At 51.1% G+C, this 23,175-nt stretch overlaps 1 protein-coding gene across 2 annotated transcripts in view; it reads right to left on the reverse strand.

Moving 5' to 3' along the window:
* Positions 1-327: 327 nt before the first annotated feature.
* Positions 328-23,175, reverse strand: part of Chst11 (carbohydrate sulfotransferase 11) — a 179,166-nt gene continuing 156,318 nt past the window's right edge. For both annotated transcript variants that reach the window (XM_051206201.1, XM_051206200.1), the window contains exon 3: positions 328-1,269. In XM_051206201.1, the coding sequence (XP_051062158.1) occupies positions 415-1,269 (855 nt within the window). In that variant the 3' untranslated portion in view covers positions 328-414. The remainder of the gene's footprint in view (positions 1,270-23,175) is intronic.

The following is a 23,175-nucleotide window of genomic DNA, read 5'->3' on the forward strand; positions in this document are numbered from 1 at the left end:
CAGCAAAGCACAGACCGCATTTTCTTCTAGAAAGACATGAGCATTACTCTCTCGCCACAAGAAGAAACCCATACAGAGACCACGTTTAAATAACTATAAATAAGAATCCTTAGACTTCACGGAAACGTACAGTTTGTGGAATTCACCAGAACACAAGGACACCTTGGAGACAGTGTTGCAGTTTACACTTCTAAAAAACAGGGATGATCCACCCCGCTCCCCTGCAAAGACAGCTGTCCTTTCCTACTGATGATTTAAATAATTCTTACCATGCCGCTGGCAGCATCACCCCCTCCCCCCCAACGACATATTAACTTACAAAATAACCCAGTATCCATAGAATTCTTCTGACAAATAAAAATCTTAAATTAAAAAGCAGGATTCTCTCCCTCTCCCCAACCACCCCACACCCCTTCATTCCAACTTCAGGTAGTTTGGCACTGAGTAATTGAACATTAAAAAGTCCAATTTGTAGACTTCGTACAGCTGTGTCTGGTGCTGGGCGCTGATGTTCTGGAAGAACTCCGTGGCCATCTCCTCGGTAGTTCTGGTGGACTTTGCATAGGTGGGAAACCTCAGGTAGCCGCTCACTCCGGCCAGCTGCAGGACATAGTTGGAGTCCTCCTCCAGCGTCTCATACTTGCCGACCAGGTCGTAGTGGATGTGGCAAGGGTGGCAGAGCGAGTAGACGGTCTGCCAGTGCTCATTGAAAGGTTCCTCGCGCTGCGTGTGGGGGTCGATGAGGTAGGCCACGAACTCCTCGAACTTGACATCGTCCCCCTTGCGCAGGGCCTCCTGCGTGGCGTTCTTCCGCTGGCGGCGGATGATCTTGGTGCCGTAGCGCTTGTGGAAGGAGGTGTTGTACTTCTGCGTGAACTTATTGCGGTAGGCTGACACTAGCCTCTCGAAGGGCTCCCGCACGAACAGGAACTTCATGTAGCTTTTCAAGCGGTGGTTGATCTCTGGGATGCTGTACTGGTTCAGGGTCTTCAGGTTGGCCGACACGTGGGCCTCGTTGGCTGGGATCTCCATGGGATCGCTGTATTTGCCCCGGCCGCTCAGGACCATCATGAGCCTCTTCCAGTTGGTACACGCCACCTTGGGCACGTAGCAGTAGATGAGTTCGTGGTCTTCATCTACCACTAGGTGCTTCAGGTCATTAGGGGTCAGCACCCTACGCTTTCGGCTCATGGCACTGTTGGCCCGGCAGGTGTCTGTCACTTGGTCCCGTCTCATCTGGTGCAGGATGGCGGTGTTGGACAGCTCCAGCTGCAGAGGGACAGAAGAGGAAGAGGGAAAATCAGTGCTTACCTAGAACATCCCCGCGTGGTTACAATGGACGATTATCCATTTGTTCAGTTATCTAGACCCTGTGGTATACGAAGCTTTGGAAGGCAGGGCAAGGTGAGATTTAGCCTAACTGCCTACTGGGGGAGGTTCCACAGAGGTCAGAGGGGGATGCCTGGGAAGACGTCTGTGTTCTCTGAGAGCAAGAGTCCCTCCCCAAAGTAGATGTGTTGGCTAGTTTGAACTGTCAACTTGACGCACCCTAGGATCGTCTGGCAAGAGAGTCTAAATGAGGAATTATCTAGGTTAGAATGACCTGTGGTCATGTCTGTTGGGAACTGTCTCCGTTGTTAACTGATGTAGGAAAATGCAGCCCGTTGTGGGCACCATCCCTGTGCCCTGTAAGAGTGAAAGATGCCACCAAGTGAGCAAGAATGCAGTTATATTCTCTCTGCCCTTGACCGAGTTCCCCCCAGTGACGGGCTGTGGTCTGCAACTGTAAGCCAAATAAATCTCTTCCTCCTCACTAAGTTGCTTTCGGTCAGGATACTTTAACATAACAACGGAAATCATTCCCTGTCAGAACCAGTTCTCTTAGTCCACCCAGACAGGAAAATCTGCTCTGCTCTGGTCTGTTACCACCTTGATTCCCAACATCCCGAGGCTCAGAAGTCACGTGGAGTAGTGACACCCTACTGGTTAGCTTGGTGCATTCTGCCATTTACCTAGCTGACTTGTGCAACATGTGCCCTCCTTAATTATAAAAGAAATTTGTCATCATCTACAGCCTGGATCTATATAAGAGCTGGGGTGCCCTGTCTTCCTCCTCACCCCACAAATGAGGCCGTTGTTTAGACAGTGGTCTTTTTACATTCCTAGTCCACTCCTACCTGCTTTGCCAGCTTCATACCTGCACCCCGCCCATTCTGAACAGAAGACTACTCCCGAGAAACCAGCTGTTCATCTTTCACCTTCGCCACAGGACTCTGTGGCTGGGCCCTGTTGGACTCTCTACTCATACCTCTGTTGACTATTCTTCGAGGCTTCAAGGCTCTTTGGCCACACCGAAAAGGGACATTCCATTTTCTGAACTCCCTCGAGTCTGGATGTCCGTCATAGCACAGCCCTGGGTCTATGCCTGAGTCTATGTTTCCCTGTGGCCACAGGTCACTGCTGATTGTCCCGTGGCCACTGGCCCTTTGGATCAGATTAATAGTGGCCTTAAGACCTGAGAACGCATGAGGATCAGCAGAATGTCCAAGTCAGTGGAGCCCAGGGCTCAGGTCCTGGACCTCGAGCACTGAGACATAATTTGTATGGTTTACCACAAGATGTGCACAGGCCACGTGAGATGACCCAAAGACAGGAACCCTTATTCCAGTGATTCTTTCCTGCCTTGTCTGAAGAGAGAAGGTACTTAAAACAGTGGAGTGTAGGGTCCTGGCCACCTTTAAGGTTGATCACAGCCGCTTTTCAGTCTAGGGGCTCAACGCTCAGTCCTCAGTGACCGTACCTGATTGATACATATGATAAAATTGCATATCATGCTATCCCTGAGGCCATCGTTGAGTACCAGCACCCTGATGTCACATGGTGGGAACTAGGACATCTAGGGTGAGGCTTGCTAGCCAGAAATGATTCATGGATCACCACTATGGCTGGAGAGATTGTTCAGCAGTTATGAGCACTGTCTAGTCACCCAAGTTCAATGCCCAGGACCAACACGATGACTCACAGGGACTTGTAACTCCAGTTCCAGGGCACCACACACACACACACACACACACACACACCACACCACACACACACACACTCACATACACACACACTCACACACACTCTCTCACACACACACACATGCACAGGCATACACTGCAGATAAAACATCCATGCACACTAAAAAAAAAAAAATTAAATCACCAAGACAAAACACAAATTGACAAAACCCTTACACAGAACTCAGGGCTCCAGGAATGCCACCTGGCCTCATTGAAGCCTGCCTTAACAGACCTAGGTTTAGGGGAGTCCTTAACAGGTCAGAGGAGAAGATGAGCCAAGACAGAGATGGAGAGACGTCAGGGAGTAGCCCAAATGTCCACTCAGAGGACAGGAGTTACGACCTGCAGCTTAAAAACCCATTACCATCACTCCTGCCCCCAACGAGTGGTGTTCTTGTCTCCATACTCATAGGAGCTGTAGTAACAGTCATAACTTTTACAAACAACATGTTCCCTGCACATTGCATGCAAAATCCAGCTGTCTGAGGGGCAGCTCTCTGGGGACAGCGGAAGACAAAGGGGCGTACAAGATACAGGGACGACAAACAGTTTGTTCCACATCACCAGAAGGGAACCCCTGCTTGCCAACCAAGTTCCATCCATTGCACAGAGCAGGGGTTGCAGGCGGCTCTGTCAGAGCCAAAGAGGAATCTCTTCCCCCTTTCCCTTTCAAAAGGGTTTGGGGAGATCACAGCAGAGGATTCAGTGGATCACAGCAGAGGATTTTGAGGATCTTGTTTGGTTGTGAGCTTCTGAGTTCTGAGCAACAGGGGTGTGGGGGAAATGAGACAGGATTTCCTCGCTCTTGTTATCAAAGAGCAAAGCATTTCAACTGTTTGGGGGCAGAAAATATACCAGATCTAAGGGATTCAGAAAGTTTGGTCAGGGAGGGAGGTTCTTGGACTCGGTGTGCTTGTCTTCCGCTTCCTGAATGCCCAACGCTGCATTGCTTACAGAAGGTGGTAGTGTGTACAGCCCTCTAATCCTCTCAAGGAAGGAGCCCTGAGACTCTTACAGAGACCTCAGAATCCATGAGAAGAACATCTGCCCTGCACAGCAGGCCACACCCCCCAGCCCTGTCACTCTCTCCGGGGCTGTCTCTGCTCAGCATCAGAGATAGTTTACGCTAGTGCTTCTCAAATATGGGCACATGTGGAGGTCACGGTGTCCCAATTACTCCCTGGCTTCCAGCCAGGGCTGGGGACGTGGCCAGGCAGAGGGTCTGCCTGTGCTCCTCTGCTAAGATTGTGCAAGATGCCATGGAGCGAGGCTTAATTCACAGCCGTGTACTCCGTGACCCGAGTGGAGACTAAATTCCCAGCTCAAGTCCCCCAGGGTGATGTCCTCCTGAGGCCTCATCGCTTGGCCCATGATGGCCTCTCTTGCTGGTTCTTCACACTGTCCTTTTCCTGGACAGGCACCCCGAACCAGCACACTACCCAAGCAGCTTTAGTTTTCCTCAATGGCATTTTTAGATCCCTGTTTCCATATCCAGGCACATGCCAGGGCCCTCCAGGCTGGAAGAGCTAACATGAATCAGAGTGGGAAAGAGAATTCAGCCAAATGCCGAGTGCAGGGAGGCTGCTGTGAGGGACCAGGCTTTGAGAGCTGCAGATCCGTGCTATGTGGAAACAGCAGTATCCTAACATCTTAGATCAATTCACAGCCATTCTTAACGACGGAACACAGAACACAGCTCACTGTCAGAGAGACTACCCTCGCCTTGCCGCCAACTCCTTTTATCTCCCCATGATGCTGTGATGTCCTCAAAGTACAGGCCAGAGAAGGGCGGAGCCTAGGAGGTCCTGAACACAGCTCCTGGCTTTGAGCTGCATCCGGCATGCTTGACTTGATGTCTATTTTTAATTTGGACATTTTCAAAGGCAACTGTAATCAATGTGAGGACCAAGCTTGAGGGGGGGAGGGGAGGTGTTTCAGGAAGTCTTTAAAGATTTACTCTGTTTTAATCTGAAAAGGAAGAGCCAGCCTGCCCTGTGAGGTCCGCAGTCTCCTTGGATGCAAGACCCACTAGGAAGCAAGCAGCACCCCCTCGCTGCCTCTGGTTTGGGAGACCCAGGGAAATGGGAAGCCAGATAAAGAGGTAAATCTAGAAGCTTCCGATGACTCCCCACCTGTTGCGAATGTTGGCTTGGGTCCAGGCTCGGTTTCCCAATTAAAAGATCTGCACACAAGGCCAAGGCTGTAGGGGTGGATGGCTCCGTAGGTGACATGCTTGCCTGTGAGTGTGAGGACCCGAGGTCATGTCCTGAAACCCACTTAAAAGAAGCTGGGCGTGGTGGTACATGCTTGTAACCCCAGGGCTGTGGGGCTGACATGGTCTGGCTGCTACCCGTTGTCCTGAGTTTCAGGGATGGAAAGTGTGCACCTGCTGGGTGGATTTGTGAAGAAACCACAGCCCCAGCAAACACGAGCGCCAGGCCTACCAGCTGCACTTACTCCATGCGTTTCACCACTGAGCCTCACCGCATCATCAGTATCCCTGACTTATAGATAAAGAAACCCGGGCACGGGGAGAAGGAGAAGGAACTTGCCCAAGGTCATGGGACCAGGGACTGGGGCTGCATCGAGCGCTGGAAGACAGTTCTGTGTGGCTCCTGGTCTGAAGACACACCTGGGAGTTACCATCTCCAGGGTAGCCACTTGGGGACTCCGCCCTGGAGGGCAGGGGTGCTGCTAACACCCCATCCCTGCTAGGCTGGGTTCTACTCCTACCCCTGAGGTCTGCCGCGAGCGACCCCATGGTTCTGCTACTGCCAGGGTAGGAACCGTGGCTTCAGAGGGCTCAGCGTCAGCAGCTGAACCAAACTGGGACCCGGGCGAGAGCCTTGTCAAGCTTCACTGGATGCTGGGGTTGCCTGTGAGCCACCAGCTGGTGTCCTCCCCAACTCCTCAGAAGGTGCTCTCTTGGAGCCCTGCTACACCTGCCTAGCTGCTTAGTTTAAGGACCCCAGGACAAAGAAAAGCCAGGTGGGCATCTGGAGAAGAGCACTTCACCAGTTGATTAAGAGAAAGTCCTGAGGCACAGCCCTTGCCTGGCTACAGCACTCACCTGGCATGCTTGTCCCAATTCACCTGTTCTGCCCTCAGTTCCCGAGAATGCTGACCCCACCCCCACCCCTGGGAGCCCTCTGCTGCTTTACAAATCCACGGACACAAAGCAGACATTCTAAGGTTTGTTGAATGAATGTGTGAACGCGTATACGCACGTGAGTCGCTGCACACATGCATGCATGAGTGAGTACACACACTCATGAGTGAGTGTCGTATGTGCACGAAAGAATGAAATGGGATGCAGAGATGGTCTAGGCCCTTGGTGACAGCAGAGGCTGCACACTCCCCTGCTGCCTAATCTGCTGCCCTAGCTCACCTTCCTGCTCAGGTTCTGGGCCAGAGTCTGAAGCTGCACAAAAGTCCAAAAGCAATCACAGCCGGGCTCTGGGCCGCAATAGAATAGCTCTGATGAGCAGAGAACCCTGGCGCCCGCTACCTGCCAAGTGAGGTCAGGAAACGGGAGTGCAGTCACGCCATGGAGGAGGGTGCACACACCAGGAGAGGCTGGGAGGGTGGAAGGGCTTGGCACAGGGTATGTGTGTTGGGGTTCCTTTCCAGGAAGCTGGGTGCAGCTGGAGAGGCCTTATTTACATCTCAGACCCGCTGTGTGAGCTTCCGGAGGCTTTGGCCTGGTGAAGAGGGGTTCAGCAGAGGGACGGGGCCACTGCCAAGCTGGACTGGCTTCCCATGAATGGTGGCCCAGAAAAGGGACAATGAATGGTGAGGAAGGGACAGGGCTCTGACACTGAGTAGGAGCTGGCCCTTGAGAAATCTGAAGTCAGAGGGGCAGGCAGGCTCTGCACCTGCACACACTCTGGGGACCTCGCTGGCAGGAGGCAGGATGTGGGCTGGAGGCTGGCAGCTTCCCCAAGGGGCTGTGTAGGGAGGCAGGTAGGTGGTGGTGGGTGTGGCTTGGTCCTGCAGGCTCTCCTGGCCTCTGACTGGACACCTGGCTGTGTGGTTTCCTTCCTGCTTCTCTCCAGAGACTCGGCAGGAGTTCTACCCAACATGTTGTCCATGCATCTTGGTCCCCCAGGCTGTGGTTCCCCACTCTGTACCACGGGGACAATAACTGCCGTTGTCAGGGCTGTTTGAGGACTGCGGGCTCAGAGAATAGCACGAGGTACCATGCCTGAATCTCAGGGAACGCCACGGAAGTAGAAATTCTCTTTCTGTTTAAAATCGCTGTGGAGGACTGTCCAGGAAGGGGCCAGCAGCAAAGCCGTCATTGAAGCTGAATGTTCAGCACAGGCAAGAATCCCTGTCACCTGGTGACGGAGGCCTCTTGATTCCGCCCTCAGAATCTGACTGTATAGTCGCTGTTGATGGTCCACACACCTGCTCCTGACCGCTGGGGTCTTCCCATCACACCAGCACCGGTGGCTCCCCCCCCCCCCCCACGGAGAACGGCTAATTGGCAGTCTTTCTCCAGGAGTGGGCACTGCAGTGAACACCAAACTCATCTGTCATCAGCACACAATGCCTGGCTCATAGCGATCTGGTATCTCACTGACAGAGAAGACAGAGGGATGTAATTGGCAACACCCTGGTGGCTGCTCATCAGGACAGCAACCACCCGGCCATATAGAGATTAGCTATCAAAGGTTAATACACCATGAAGCAGGAGCAGACTTCAGGGCGTTAGAACCGTGTGTGCAGTGTGTGTGTGTGTGTGTGTGTGTGTGTGTGTGTGTGTGTGTGTGTGTGTGTGTGTGTGTGTTTGCTGAGGTCAACCTTGGCTAGCATTCCTTAGACGCTGTCACCACCTCCATTTTAAAGACAGCATTTTCTATTGGCCTAAACTCACTAGGCTTGCTGGGCAGTTGCCTAGCAACCCATCAGCCTCTGCCTCCCCAGTGCTGGGATTACAAGCACACGCCATCATGCCCAGTTTTTTACATGGCTTCCAGGGATTGAGCCCAGGTTCCCACGCTAGCATGGCGGGCATTTCACTGCTAAACCTACTTCTGATGTTTCTCTTAATAGAGGAGCAAGTTTCAACAGACCCTATCCCTCACTCTGAAACTCTCCATGCACCATTCCTGGTGAGGAGGAGGCTGGGACTGGGTCAGTCCTGTGGATAGAGCCCCAAAGTATTCCCCCCTCTCCCGCAAGTTACCCACAAAGCCGGCCCTGAGGAGCCATTCCAAGCAGCAGGCCCCACTGTCCCAAGCTGCCCGTCTTCAAACAGTTACATCGCCATGAACAGAGTCAGTGCCGTTCCTGTCTCCAGGGCCGCTGGGACTGGTCCAAGGACCTTTGTGTCCCCAGCACTGGTGCCCAATACTTGCAGGATTCCTAAAGGAGGATTAGCTTTGGGCCAACACATTAGCATCTCTCTACTGCTAACTTTTGCCACACCTCATGGAAGATGGCTTATGTGTGGTCCTCGTGGCAGAGTACCACCAAGGGAGGAGCTACTTGGACCGGCATGTCCGAATTCACTAGCTGAGGAATGTAAGCGCCTGTTTTTTTTTTTTTTTTTTTTTTTTTTTTTGTTACAACTGAGGACACACAGCTGTGCACTACAGCCACACAGACGACCTGGAGCCCAGAGATGAGTAAGACACCCAAGCTGGGGACATCTGAGGTGCAAATACCACATAGTGTGTAGATTTTTGAACTATTGCATATGTGGGGGGGGGCGGGGGGGCTCATCACCCAGGGCTGGGACATTTCCTTTGCGACCATCTGTTCCCGACCGCAGGCATTTTCAGACTCTGGGAGGATGCTTAGCCATCTATTCCTAGGATGCAGCGCTGAGAAGACTCTTCATTCTATCCAACCAGCAGCCTGCCTAGGGATACAGGGATGCTGCTAGGCCTGGGATGAGTCAGCCAGGGGCTTGCTCCATGCACATGGTTCTAGCCCACCTCTTCGCCCTGTGGAAAATACCTTCAACTTCCTCTACCTAAGTGGATGCCCCTCCCTTGTATGAGTTCACGTGTGGAAAGAAGAGGTCCTCTCTCTTCTTGGAGAAAGGGTGTCTCACTGGTTGGAACTCTCTAGGCTGGCTGGCTAACAAGCTCTAGGAAGCTGTCTGTCTGTCTCCCCAAGGCTGAAGCTGTAAGCGAGCACCACCACACTTGGTCACTACGCCCAGCTTTTTTATGCACTCCTAGGGGCTGAATTCGGGTCATCAAGCATCTCCCTGTTCTCAGGAGACATTTCTGTAGGACCTGTGGAGTCAGGATGGCTGCAAACCTGAGCAGGTGGCCTACTTTTTAACCGTAACAGGGGATGTGGGCTGGCACCCCCGGGCTGGCCTGACTTAGGAGCTCCTTAAAATGAGAGAAGAACTGGGAACTGGCAGAATTCTTTTAAAGGACGGTGTTTCTGCTTATGCTATCAGGAGAGACTAAATGAATTCTTTTCTGGGTATAATATTTAATAGGAAATGGGTGCCTCCCATGAAAAACCCTGAACAAACCCTGAGGGAATCTGCTCTGCCGGGCAATGGCTGCCCAGCTGGGGTGGCTTTGGCTTTGCGGGTCAAGGTCAGACTCTGACAATAGCTACGAATCTTGGGTTAGTCATTTCTATCTTTCCAGGCTCAGTTTCCTTGCCAATAAAGCTGCTGTGAATAGCAGCACACAGCCACAGGCCCTTGTGGGTGTTTGTTTGGTATTTTTTTTGGGGGGGAGGTAATTTTTTTCAATAAATTCATTTGTGCTGAGTGTGGTGGCATACACTTTGGAGACAGAGGCAGGTGGGTCTCTGTGAGTCTGAGGCCATCCTGGTGTACACAGTGAAACCCATCTCCAAAGGAGGAAAAATAATCTTATTTTATATGACCAAGTGAGGTCAGAGGACATCATCCGGGGATTGGTTTCTTTCTTCCTTGTGGTTTAGGAATTAAACTCAAGCCCTCCATTTTGTGTAGCAAGCGCATTTACTTGCTGATCCCAGTTCCAGAAGAGGCATATATCAGGGAGAGAGCATTCTCTGTGGCACGGGCAGGGTAAGGAAAGAGGGACTGCTGTGTAGTGTGCTCGGTGAGGCAAGGAGGGAGGCTGGGCCAGACCTGCTGGCCACCAGACCAGACAGCCTCCTGGGCCCCAAGTGCATGGCTGAACGTCTGCAGGGAGCCCTGCATTCCGGCATGCATTCGAGTGTTCCCGAGTGCTGGTGCCACACGTTAGGGAAGATGGGAAGGTGACAGTGTTGGTTCAGCTTAGGAAGAAAGCCGTTGATTTTCCTCAAACAGGGGTGTTCAACAGAGCCCCCACAAGCCCTGAGAAAGATCAGGAGTAGGCTGGCCAAGCGAGAGGCCCACTAAGGGAGGTAGGGACAGACGGTGACAAATTGGAGCAAGATCGTGTCTGTGGTATACCCACGTGTGTGTGTGTGTGTGTGTGTGTGTGTACGTGTGGTGTACGTGTGTGTATGTATGAGTGTGTGTGTGTGTACGTGTGGTGTACGTGTGTGTATGTATGAGTGTGTGTGTGTGTACGTGTGGTGTACGTGTGTGTATGTATGAGTGTGTGTGTGTGTACGTGTGGTGTACGTGTGTGTTTATGGTATACGTGTACGTGTGTTTGTGTATGTGTGAGTGTATGTGTGTGTGTGTTTGTATGTGTGTGCGTGGTGGAAGTAGGCTGCAAGATTTGAATTTCTATCTGATCTATCCATGAGAACAGGCTGCTGCTGTGTAACTTTTCCTCTGAATTGGAACATTCCCTCAAGGTGCAAGGCCAGTAAAGGAAACTTGCAGGACTTAGGAAGTAAAGAAAACTCACAAGTCTCAGGAAGTCCCTAAAGCAGAGAAGACTTGCAAGGCAACGGTAATACGAGGTACAGAGAGAGGTGGAGCTGCCTGCAAGTTGTGCGTAGAGCTCCAGAGATGCAGATTTTGTGCATTGCCACCCACGCTTGGGTGGACTGTTTGGTGACATGGCTGCTTCTGAGCGATCCATACTCCTGTACATAACCTCTCGTCCATACTTACATAACTAACTCCAGTGCATTCACCTGTTCAGTCAGCTAGATTGGGGGAGTTCTTTCTTTGGTCGGTCATTGATGCCCTCCCTATCTGCACCTTGCATCTGCACAGGAAAAGTCATACAGCCCAATTTAATTAAAGTTTGCAGGAGATGCTGAAGTCGCATCCCTTTCTGAAGTCAGTATTTAGAACTGCCCAGAGGGAGGCATACCGGAGCCAAAGGGGTGTCTGGCTTTTTTCTGGAAGCTGCTTGCAGTTCCAGTGTGTGGCTTTGCCTTCCAAAGGCCCAGTTGTTCCCATCAGGTTCACAATGAGGACCTTCGGGCAGCAGAGGAATGTGCTTTCCTCCAGCTACCACAGGCCAGGGCTCCAGGGTGGTGTGCAAACAGGCCCTAGCAAACTGGAGGTCGGGGTCCAGGCCCCTGACTTTCACAGACACCTGGGTGGGGTCAGAACTGAACTGCCTCTCACAGCCCCTCACTCACAGGTGAACCCTCATACCTGTCCTCCCAGATGCACTTGGTGAGGACCCACACAGTTCTCAAGAACTGGGCTAAGGCCCAGTTGGCCTGGGGCACTCTCCAAACTGGGCTAGAACCCAGAAGGGCAAGGCATTGTCTCTGCACTTCTAACCAGAAACATCTGGCAATTCATGTGTTATGGCTATTCTTGGTTGTCAGCTGAGCTATATCTGAAATGAACTAAATCCAAATGGCTGGGGTACACCCGTGAAGGGATTTTTTTTTCTCCCTTAATTAAATCATCGAGGTGGGAAGATGTAACTTTAATCCAGATCTTCGGAGGTCCCCATCTTTAATCTGGGCCACAGCTTCTGTTGGCAGCCTACGTAAACGACACGCAAGAAGGGCGCTTGCTCTCTGCCGTTTGCCCTCACTCTCACTAGCAAGACAGACATCCCTTCCCTGGAGCCCACTCTTCAGGGTTCTGGCGGATACCAGACCAGCTGGGACCTCCAGCCTTGGATCTTCTGTTGGTAGACAGCCATTGCTGGACTATTTGGACCACAGCCTGTAAGCCACTCTGATATATCCTTTATATATATTTGTTCTCTAAATTTTGTTCCTCTAGAGAACCCTGACTAATACACTAGGGACTAAACTGGACGCCCCCGGGTAGGTCTGCAGCTCAGCTAGGTCAGGCCTTAGCTATGTAAGCTTTGAGTCATTGGCCTGTCCCCCATCGTAGTGGTTTTCCGTGCCTCCTCCCTTCATTCCCTCTCTCCGGCTGATCATGCTCCACGCATGTCATTCTCATGACCACAGAACTTCCTATTCCTTCTCTATGAATGTTCTTTCTCCATACCTTGTAGGGTACAAGGGGGATCACTTTGTGGGGAGCACTAGCAAGGTAGGATTCACAAGTCAGGGGCCGAGTACATTTTTGCCTTCCTCTTAGTGGTTCAGCCTGGAACCCTCCATAGGGACCCCAAACTCCAACGGATTAAAAGCAACCCAATTACAGACATACCACCTCTAGATGTGATGGCCACTGACAGTCCAGACTATCACTCTGATCTGTGTGGGCTCCAAACTCCTTACTTTAGGTCCTCCATGGGAAGTTCAGACACCTGGGCCCGGTGACAGCTCTGGCATGTCCTGACTCTGCTTGCCCCCTGCAGCTCAGTCTCAGAACCCCACGATGACCAGACATGGGTGTTTTCTCACACTTAAGGAACTGCCTGGTGTCCCTCTTGAATGCCACTGTCTTAATGCTCCCTGTTCCTAGACCTTGCCTTCTCCCACACTTCCTCCAAAACAGTGGCCCCGATGACCCAGCTCTGACCCCAGGCTGAAGTTAGTCAGCTAGCTGCCTCTTCCTCCCATGCCTGTTAGAGACCCGGGCTTCCCCTCATTAGCATCAACAGCACAGTCACAACAAGAGCTGGCTGGGTGAGTGTTATGTGCTTGGCGATTCCCCTCACCAGCAATTCCCCATCTCTCCTCCTCCTCCAGTCCAGCTTAGATGGCCACGGCTGTGCTGTGCTTCAGCCACACGGATGCTTGTCTCCGGTGCTGTACTGTGCACTGTGCTGAATGTGGGAATCCGGGGGATGACTCGGGGAGAGGCAGTTCCTCACCCTGCTTTCAGGATTCAACCCGCACTCCCAAACACCTTATCCATGAATCACCCGCGGAGGAGCACACCTGTAGGGTAACTGACAGCCACTCTATGTGTGTGTGATGTTTGTGATGAATGTGTGCATGTGAAGTGTGTGTGCATGGTGTGCGCATATGATGTGTGAGATGGGTTTTTATGTATGTGATGTGTATGCATGTGGTGTGTGTATGTAATATGTGTGAGATGTGGTGTGTACATATGTGTACATGTGGTGTGTGTGTGCACGGTGTGTGTATATAATGTGTGAGATGGGCGTTTATGTGATGTGTGTGTATGTGGTGTGTCTGTGTATATGATGTGTGTGTACATGTGTGGTGTGTGTGCACGGTGTGTGTGCACGGTGTGTGTATATGATGTGTGTGTACATATGTGGTGTGTGTGCACGGTGTGTGTATATGATGTGTGAGATGGGCGTTTATGTATGTGATGTGTGTGTATGTGGTGTGTCTGTGTATATGATGTGTGTGTACATGTGTGGTGTGTGTGCACGGTGTGTGTATATGATGTGTGAGATGGGCGTTTATGTATGTGATGTGTGTGTATGTGGTGTGTCTGTGTATATGATGTGTGTGTACATGTGTGGTGTGTGTGCACGGTGTGTGTATATGATGTGTGAGATGGGCGTTTATGTATGTGATGTGTGTGTATGTGGTGTGTCTGTGTATATGATGTGTGTGTACATGTGTGGTGTGTGTGCACGGTGTGTGTATATGATGTGTGTACATTTGTGGTGTGTGTGAGATGGGTGTTTATGGATATGGTGTATCTGTGTATGCAGTGTGTGTGTGTGAGGTATGTGTGTGTATATGGCGTGTGTGTGTATGTGTGGATAATGTGGTTTCTTGACAATTGTCATGACCTGAATGGAACATCACAGCCACAGACCAGCCGGCCCAGACAGAGCCCTGTAAAGCCTGGGATGGGGGGGGGGCAGGAGAGGCTTGCTCTTGCTGACGGGGAACATGAACAATAGCAAGGGTAGACTCCCTTTCTTATCGGTGGGACCGTCTTGGCAAATTTCAGGGTTTTCTTTTTTCTGTCTCTTCCTTTTCTTTCCTCCCTTTTCTTAAAATGAGCCTAGAAACTAAAGCTCACTGGAGGCAAATGGTGAGGGACAGGAAAGCCCCCAGCTTCTCATAAGCAGAGCGGCAGCGCGTGCTCTGCCGTGGCTGCCCAGCTCCTTTCTTACACTTCTGTTGGTATCAGAGTGACCCACAGGCTAGGTTTGATCCATGTGCACACATGTGGTGTGTGCATGTATACATGTTTGTGTGGGCACGTGCACGTGTGGAGAAAGCTCTACTTCCCCAGCAACAGGAGCACGGACAGGGACTGCCAGCCCTGGCTTTTCATGGATGCAGGGGATCCGAACTCAAGTCTTCATGCTTGCAAGCCAAGCATTTTACCACCCTCCCCTAGCCCTCATAGGCCACAAGCCCCACCCAAAAGCAGAGCAGAAACAAGAGGGAGACCAGCGTTGGCTGGCCCGAGGCTGAAGGAAGGTGTCAGTGGCTGCTCATCCCCACACCCACCGCCTCCTCTCCAGTCCCCCCCAGCCTGTGAGCTGGGGGTGGGTAGGATGAGCCTTCTCAGGCAAAGTGGGGCCTTATGACAGTCAAGGTGCTGAGTTAGGACTTCAAGGTCCCTGCTATCTCTCGAGTTGGAATTGAGCCAAGAGGTCACTTGAGCCATGCAAGGCAGAAGGCACACTCCATGCGGTGCCCTTACAGAATGCCAAGCACAGGGGGCACTGGCTTAAGCCAAAGCTCAGGTGGCTTGATGCTGAGCTCGCAACACTCTCCAGCCCTGTACTTCTGAGGAGTAACAGACAGCGGGCACACATGGTCTCAGCGCACAAGGGCGTCTGCCCACTCCAGAAGCCTTTGAACTGAGGACAATGAGGCAGAGCTGACACGCTTCTTCCTGTTTTTCTAGAACCTGCTGCGGAAGTCCGCTTCACCAGAGCACACGGCCTTGGGGGAAGTTTTCAGGCCAGCCTGGAGAGACTTGCAAATCAGTTTCCCTGGAAGCACCTGAATAGACACTGATCGCAGTCTAATTACCGCTCCAGGAGTAATTACTCAATTAGGGCTGCAGTCAGAGAGGAAGAAGATCATGATGGACAATGAGAATGGATCGTCACCATCATCATCATAATCATTTTATTATAATATTTCCGGTTTTTTTTTTTTTTTGGTATGTGTGTGTGGTGGGGGAGTATACATCTGTGTGTGCGCATGTGGAAGCCAGGGGTTGGCACTGGGAGCTTTCCTCTGTCACTCTCCACCTAAATTTCTTTTGAAGGACAGTTTCTCACAGATCCAAGTTCTCACCAAGTCAGCAGGTGTGGCTGGCCAAGGTACCCCAGCCATCTTCCCGTCTCTGCCTCCCAGAGCTGGGGTTCCCACACACTCAACCATGCCTGGCTTTATGCGAAGGTGCTATAAAATCCAAATGAAGTTGTTCTTTACCCACAGAGCCACTGACCCAGCCTCCGTTACCACCATCCTCATTGTTTAGCTTTGAAAACCCAGGCTGTGTGTAGAAGCCATCAGCTCTTCCGTGTCCGGTCTTCCCTCCAGCCCATTATCGCTGTGAGTTCGAGGAGTCCCTGGGGCTCCCTAGACTAGGAGCACAGTGGATGCCATTGGATGGCTGGCAGGATGGAGAACATGTAAGAGCAGATTGCTGTTTAGCTGCAACAGTAAAAGGACTCATGGACCCATTCAACACACACTGACGGGCATTAGGTGTGAAGGGTGGTGGCCCTTGCTCCCTGAGTGTGGCTCACCTGGGGCCCTCACCGTCACTTCCTGTGGGTTGCTCCCTGGCAGGGCTCTGAGAGGGGATTTCTGCTTGGGTTTGTATGACTCCAGGCACCTGGGCTGTTGGACAGCTTCTACAGCTTGACTGTCTGCTCTCGACTGGGATACAAATCTAATGTTTCCCCAAGGGGGTGACTGAAAAAGCTCTGAAGGGCTTGCAGGCTCTAAGTGTAGGACCTGAAGATGCATGATACAACACCTGAGCAATCCAGACCCTTCACCTGCCCAGGGATTAGCAAAGCATAGGTACAATTCATTCTAGAAGGTCCCGATAATGTTATTTGTTATTGCTACGACTGCACTATCAAGGGAGTAGGTGAATAAAAGCCTGTTTCCTTTCAGTCCTAGAGACCTACCTGCTCACCATCACACTGGGGACCCCAGGCAGCTGGGAACACCAGACAAAAACCATCAAGTGAGCAGAACTACCCTTCCCAACACGTCCCGGATTTGTCCCTAAACACTTCCTCTATCCCATCTGCTAAAACGTATCTGTCTCGTACCTTGATCTCCTATGGACCTTCATTCTGCCTGGCAGTTCAGACATACCAAATCCTTGCCAATGGACACAGCAGGGCATTCATTTGAATCACACACACCACATCCATGCCCGGGTATGACATCAGTGTCCGTAACACGAAGAACTAAGCTCCCAGACTAAGTCTAGATCATGAAGCCACTGAAGTCCCTCGACCTTGACACATGGCAGCCAGCCTATGCCCCCAGCAAACCAGGCCAGTCCCTTACAGAGAACCCCATTCTGGAGCAGGCTCAGTGCAGTCCATTCTTAGCAGATTGGAGAACAAGAAGACACACCTTTTGATGTCTTCCAACTGCGTTGGCCACCCCTACAGGACTCTGCTACTTGGTTTGTGGAAAGGGTCTATTTTCAGTCTGAGTACCAGGCAGCTGCTTTACATACACCACAGCCTTTTAATTACAAGCCCCTTAGTTTTCTGTTTCCACTCAGCTGCCTTGGTTTGCTTAGGGGATACACGTGGTGGGTGGGGTATCTGATCTGGTCCTAGCCTAACCCGACTCCTAAGTGAAATGTCAGCAAATGAAAAGGACAAAAATTCCCTTTGAACTCTGAAGCTGTCCTCAGAGCCGCGGGCAGAAGAGCTTTGATGGTAGGTTTGGTGCCACTTAGAGACGCCCCACGAAGGCGGCAGCTGCCCCCTGATGCTCAGGTGCTCGGCTGATGCATCTGCCGTGGTCCTGCTCTCTGCTGACAGGGGTCAGGCTGTGGATGTCATCACCACAGGCACCACATCTGCCAATCTGACTTCACTGCCTTTGTTGTTGGACGGAGGATAATGCCAAAAGATGTGAAAGCCCACCTGCTGCCCAATCCCACTTTCATCAGTCAGGAGACTGCTGTCAAGACAGATGTGAAGATGTGAGTGGAGGGCAAAGGAACAGGGAAGGCATTCTTCAAGGTCACAGTGAGACGCTAAAGGTAGCTTCTGAGGTAGCCGTGTGTGTGGAGGGGGCAAGGTTCGCGGACAAGGAGAGGTGGCGTCAAAGAGCCAGGCCCACTCTTCAAGCTGGATGTCTGACGGGGTTGGGACAAGGAGGAACTGGGCTCCACTCTAGTCCTAGGTACCCCAGGCATTCTTCTATGCTTGAGCAGGACAAGGTAGACTGCAGGCACACAGGTGTGTGTGGAATCTAGCAGAGAAGACAGAAAAACACCAGGTGACGGCGAGCCCGGTGACCCGAGCTCCCGCCCTGTCTGACCCACTCTCCTAGCTCTGTGGACCCCTAGTACTCTAAGTCCTGAACCCGGACTCGTGAAGGGTCAGCAGGAGCCAGTACCCTCATACTGTCATTTTGAAACGCACTCATAGTAGTGGCTGGGGGCAAGCAGCTAGAACAGCACCCTGGACAGCAGTGCCCCGAGTTGGCGGGGCAGTGAAAGGAGGTCCCGGCTCACGGTGGCACACACTGCACACCTCCTGTGTCTGTTTCCTGACACCAGATCCTGCTCCCCGGTGGGTGGTTACCCGGTGAACCCTCCCTTCTTGACCATGCTACCTAAGCAAACTTACCATCTATCTACTGGTTTATCTGCTTATTATCTGTCTAGCTTTATCATCTGACAAAGGTCTAGAGTACTGTTCTTGCGCCTACCTAACAGAGACAGTGCTCAACGAATGCTGTCGCACGAGCCAGTGAGTGACAGCTCCTGTGGACTGGATACCCAGCATGCACTGAGCCCAGTACCCAGCATGCACTGAGTTCATTACATGATTATCAATTCCTAGCCCTCCCACAAATTCTGCAAGGTGGCTATGCCCATTTTAGAGATGAAAAACTAGAGGCTCAGAGGGGTGAGTTAATGATGGATCTGGAACTGGAGACTGGGATTCAGTGACTCCAAACCATCCTGAACATGAAACTTCCACTCAAAACACAGAGGCATTGACATGGGGCAAACAGCCCCTGCTGAGCTCTTCCAAAATTGACATGGTGTGCCCCTCTGTTGTCCCCAAAGAAGGGCAGAAGGGTGTCAGTCGGCACACAGCTGGCGTGGCAGCCTCTTTGAAGGAAAGATCCAGGCTGAGCTATTTTTCCTAGGATGTTTCCAAGTTTGCTCTTTCTTAACATCCTGAGGCATGTGGACCATAAATGGGGGGGGGTGCCCCTACACACCCTCTGAGGCCAAATCTCCCTAGGCACCTCGTATGTGCTATGGGAGAGAGGCCTGGGGCCATAGAGACCCAGAGGCACAGGGTGTGATTTCCTTCCTACCTTGGGGGACAAATGACTGGTGCCAATCAACCTGCATTTCTGGCCTCTTCAGGCTGGGGTTCTGGGACCCCAACGGGATGACTATGTCTGAGGATAGAGACTGTTTTGAATTAGGAATTAATCAAAACAGTGGATTCATATGGGTTGTGTGGAAGGAAACCAAGAGATGTGGGTCACAGGCTTCATCCTCAGAGCCTTATGACTCAAGCCTGGAGGAGAGAGAGAGAGAGAGAGAGAGAGAGAGAGAGAGAGAGAGAGAGAGAGAGAGAGAGAGAGAGAGAGAGAGAGAGAGAACCAGAATGTGTGCTGGGCCTGGAGTGCCCGAGGTATGGGCAGGGTGGCTTCTCCTCCTCAAGAGAAGCTGCCTCCACCAGCCCACCTCCTGCTCTCAAGTTTCCTTTCCAGGCCGAGGCCTCTTAGGTTCACACCAACTCAATCAGCCAGCACTGTCTTCATCTCCCGCCTCAGCTCCACACACGTTCAAGTTCCGGCCTGGAGCCAGGCACGGGGCCAGAGTCCCATTGAGCAAACACGATCTGCTTGGAATTGGCCCCCAAGGGACCAATGTACACACACACACACACACACACACACACACACACACACACACACACACACACGGCAGCTAATGGCAAGGGGGTGGGGTGGGGTGAGGGGCACTGCCCTGACACACGGCACGCATGGCTTCTCAAAGCCAGGCCTTGTTGAGGAGGGAACTATGAACAGAGAATGGCCCGAAAGGCTGGGGCAGGTCAGGATGTGCGGGGGCTTGTGAAGAGCACACAGCGAGCCTGGAACAGATGCGGATGTCAGGACTCGCTTTGGGCTGGGCAGGACCCCTAGAAGGCATGAGTTAGGGAGGGTACAATCCAACTTACAGTTCTGGCTTCAGTGAGGCCTTAGATGGGAGGACAATAAATCTGGGTGAATCCAGTCCAGACTGTAGTGCAGGGGTGGAGAAAGCCACGTTCAAGGCCAGGCGGGAGCCTCTGTGTAAAGCTGAGCGTTTGGCCAGGCAAGGGAGGGGTCAAAGAGAGCTCTAAGGGGCTTTCCTGGGACAGCTGCAGGGACAGATGTGTTTGCAGGTGAGAGATGGACTGCTCTCAAGTTAGACACATCACGTGTGCCGGTCAGGAAGGAGACAGGAGGGAAAGGCTGGAGACCAGGAGACTGGGGACAGTAGCTAGGATTCATTTACCTAGCTGTGTGTTTCTGTACCCATAATTCCACCTTCTCAGGATCAAAACTGCATCTGCCCCGAACATGACGGGACTTTTTTTCTTAGTCACGAATCCCTTGGCAGCACACAAAAGCAACCGTTTGTAGGGGATTTATATCACTCAGTGTTACTGGTGATTTAAAGATCCACTGTCCCTCCAGCGACTTCAGAGCCAAGACATTCCCGGAAGAAAGTACCCTGCAACTGTGGGTGTGAGAGGGAGGGGGCCTGGGACTCAGTGTGAGGAAGGTGCAGGTTCCCATCAGATCTGAATTGTGTCCAATTGCCTGGGATCCATTATCGACTCTTGTGACCTACTGTCTGCCCTTGGAGGAACACTGAAATTGCACTGTCAGAGCTAGCCCAGCTAAGATGAATAGCAGGAGTTAATGTTTCCAACATGCTTTAAGACGTTGTGCAGGGCAGGGAAGAACTGGGCAAGGGGCCCAGGGAACAGGAGAGAGACATCTGCCCCAGTGCCTGGGAGCCCTTCAATCACTGGGGCAAAGAGCTGCCTGCTTCCTGGAACTTCCCAAAGGGTGAAAGGGTCCCCTGAGCCAGGCCTCCAGCAACCCAAACATCTGTGTCTTCCTACTGACGCCTGGAGCAGGGCCTGGGACAAACCTCCCTACAGTCCTGTTTCCACACCTACAGATTAGAGCTACTGTGTGCTCTCCCAGCATTGTTTAGAAGACTAAGTAAAACAAACAGCGCAGAGCAGAGCTTTACTTGTTAAGCTTCTAGAATGTGCTGGCCTCAACTCAAGTGTGTGTGATAAGAAACTGCAATAGAGCATTCAATACTATCATCAGGGCTGCCCACATAGACACACCTCCCTCCACCACTAGTCCTTGAAAACGGGCTTCCGCATTTTCTGGGACCGTAAGTCAAATGCATAAAAGATGGGTTCCTAGGGCCAGCATTTTTAAGGTGGGATTTTCATGCCCACATTTGGGGTTTTGAGAGCTCAACTGGTACCCTCCCATTTAGTAGGTGATGATATTGAGTTCAGCAGACATTTAATAGTGGCTGTAGGCATTCAAGTCAGGAATTGTCTTTTTTTTTTTTAAGATTTATTTATTTATTTATTTATTTATCCTATACACAGTATTCTGTCTGCATGTATGCCCTCAGGCCAGAAGAGGGCATCAGATCTCATTATAGATGGTTGTGAGCCACCATGTGGTTGCTGGGAATTGAACTCAGGACCCCTGGAAGAGCAGCCAGTGCTCTTAACCTCTGAGCCATCTCTCCAGCCCCAGGAATTGTCTTTTGATCACCATTCTGCCCAATAAATAAGTTCATTTTCACAATAACTAAGCAAAAATTTTTTAGGTAAGTTTCTTGAAAATAAAAGCAGGAGGTAGGTGTTTCTAAGTTTGGGATTTTAGGGTGGGTTTCTTGTGATTTTCTTTTTGGCAATTCTTATTTAGTTCACCATCATCATCACCATCATCATCATCATTGGTGTGTGCGTGCGTGTGTGTGTGTGTGTGTGTGTGTGTGTGTGTGTGTGTGTGTGTATAGAGGTCAGAGGACGGCCTTGGATGAAGTTTCTCTTCAGGTGCTGTCAACCTTGTTTCTTTGAGGCAGGGTCTCTCACTTGAGGGCTTGCCTGATGAGGATTTGCTCCCTGGCCAGCAAGCCCTACAGATCTGCCTACTCAAGTGCTGAGCTTGTAAGCACCCATCTGCCCCCCCCCCACTCTCTTTCATGCAGGTTCTGGGGATCAGATTTGTAGCCTTCATTTGTGTAGAAAGTTCTTTATTGGTGAACCATCTCCTCTACCCTCTATCATTAATTTCAAACGAATGTTTCCTGTTGCATCCCCCACTCAATAAATTACTATCTTCTTGCCTCTGTAGTATTAGAATTCGGCCAGAAGAATGAACACTGGCTTTTAATCTGTCTTAAAAGGAACAGTAGAAGGATAGTAGATGAATGACCCAGCATTTTACATCAAAATCTGTTTAACCTGGCGTTTCTAGAGCTGAGTCACAAATTACAGGACAAAAGTTGTGTGCTGGCTCTATGGGGACAGTGGTAAGCAAGATAGGAGGCTACAATTTGCAATGGCAAGCAGGGCTATTCCTAGATGGGAAAGCCCACAAGAAGGTCTGAGAAGATCTGCCACAGAAGGTTAAATTACAGAGGACTCCTAGGGCTGTCTGAGCTCACTGCTCTGTAAGCGGGGACAGCATAATCTCCTCACTTCACTGAGTCAGCCTTCTAGGCCATTGCTACTCAGGTGCTGGGCCCCGCCCACTGAGCCCCAAATGGCCAAATGGAAGCAAATGAAACAGTTCTTTGTTACCTTGCTTATGTCACAGAAGGAAACTGAGGCCCAAGGGAGTAAAACAGTTTGTCAAAGTCCCAAACTTAGACCATCCATTACCCAAAATGCACCTGATGTCAAGTGTTCCCAGGGATTCAGTGATGGCTGAGATGCCAGGTATCCCCCAGAGACGGAATGCAAGCCATGCACACTGGAAACTGTTGGAACAGCCCAGTAAAAAGTCAAATGAAACAGGCATTGATATGAATCACTTATTTAACTCCATGTATCAAAAATATTATACTTTATCATGACTAAACAAAATTTAACAAGCATTGACAAAGGACCTACTTTACCTCTTTGGATACGTTATTTTGAGATCAGTGTGTATAGCTCATTTGGCTACATTTTAGAGTCTTTCACGTGATGGGAGGGCATTTCTAACCAGCATTCCGGGGTCTTCTGAGGCAGCCATTTTGGATCTAGCAAGCTCAGAAAATGCAGTCTAGTTACCCATTGGGTTTGGCAGAAATTAATGGCTAGGCAGTGAGGCCCGCATCCACAGTTCACACCCTTTGTGTGAACTGCAGAAAAGCCTGCTCTTTGTTAGCGGAGTCCGAGTTAAAGCAAGGATTTGGTCACATTTAGTTGAATTACTTTCAGGTGCCAAGAGTAAACACAGTGGTCTTTCCGAGCAGACAGCTCTTCCTCTAGAGAACAGAGAAGACTTCCTGGTTAAATGCAAGGAATATTCATCCACACCGTGTTCAACTCTGAAAAGTCCAGTTTGTTTCCTTAAAAAGAGATGAACCTTCACTCATGCTTGCAATACCAATTACACCCAACAGACTTGGTGGGAACTCTGCCTTTGCTGAGTGGGCTAA

This window comes from Phodopus roborovskii, unplaced genomic scaffold (genome assembly GCF_943737965.1).
Source record: "Phodopus roborovskii unplaced genomic scaffold, PHOROB, whole genome shotgun sequence".
NCBI lineage: Eukaryota > Metazoa > Chordata > Mammalia > Rodentia > Cricetidae > Phodopus > Phodopus roborovskii.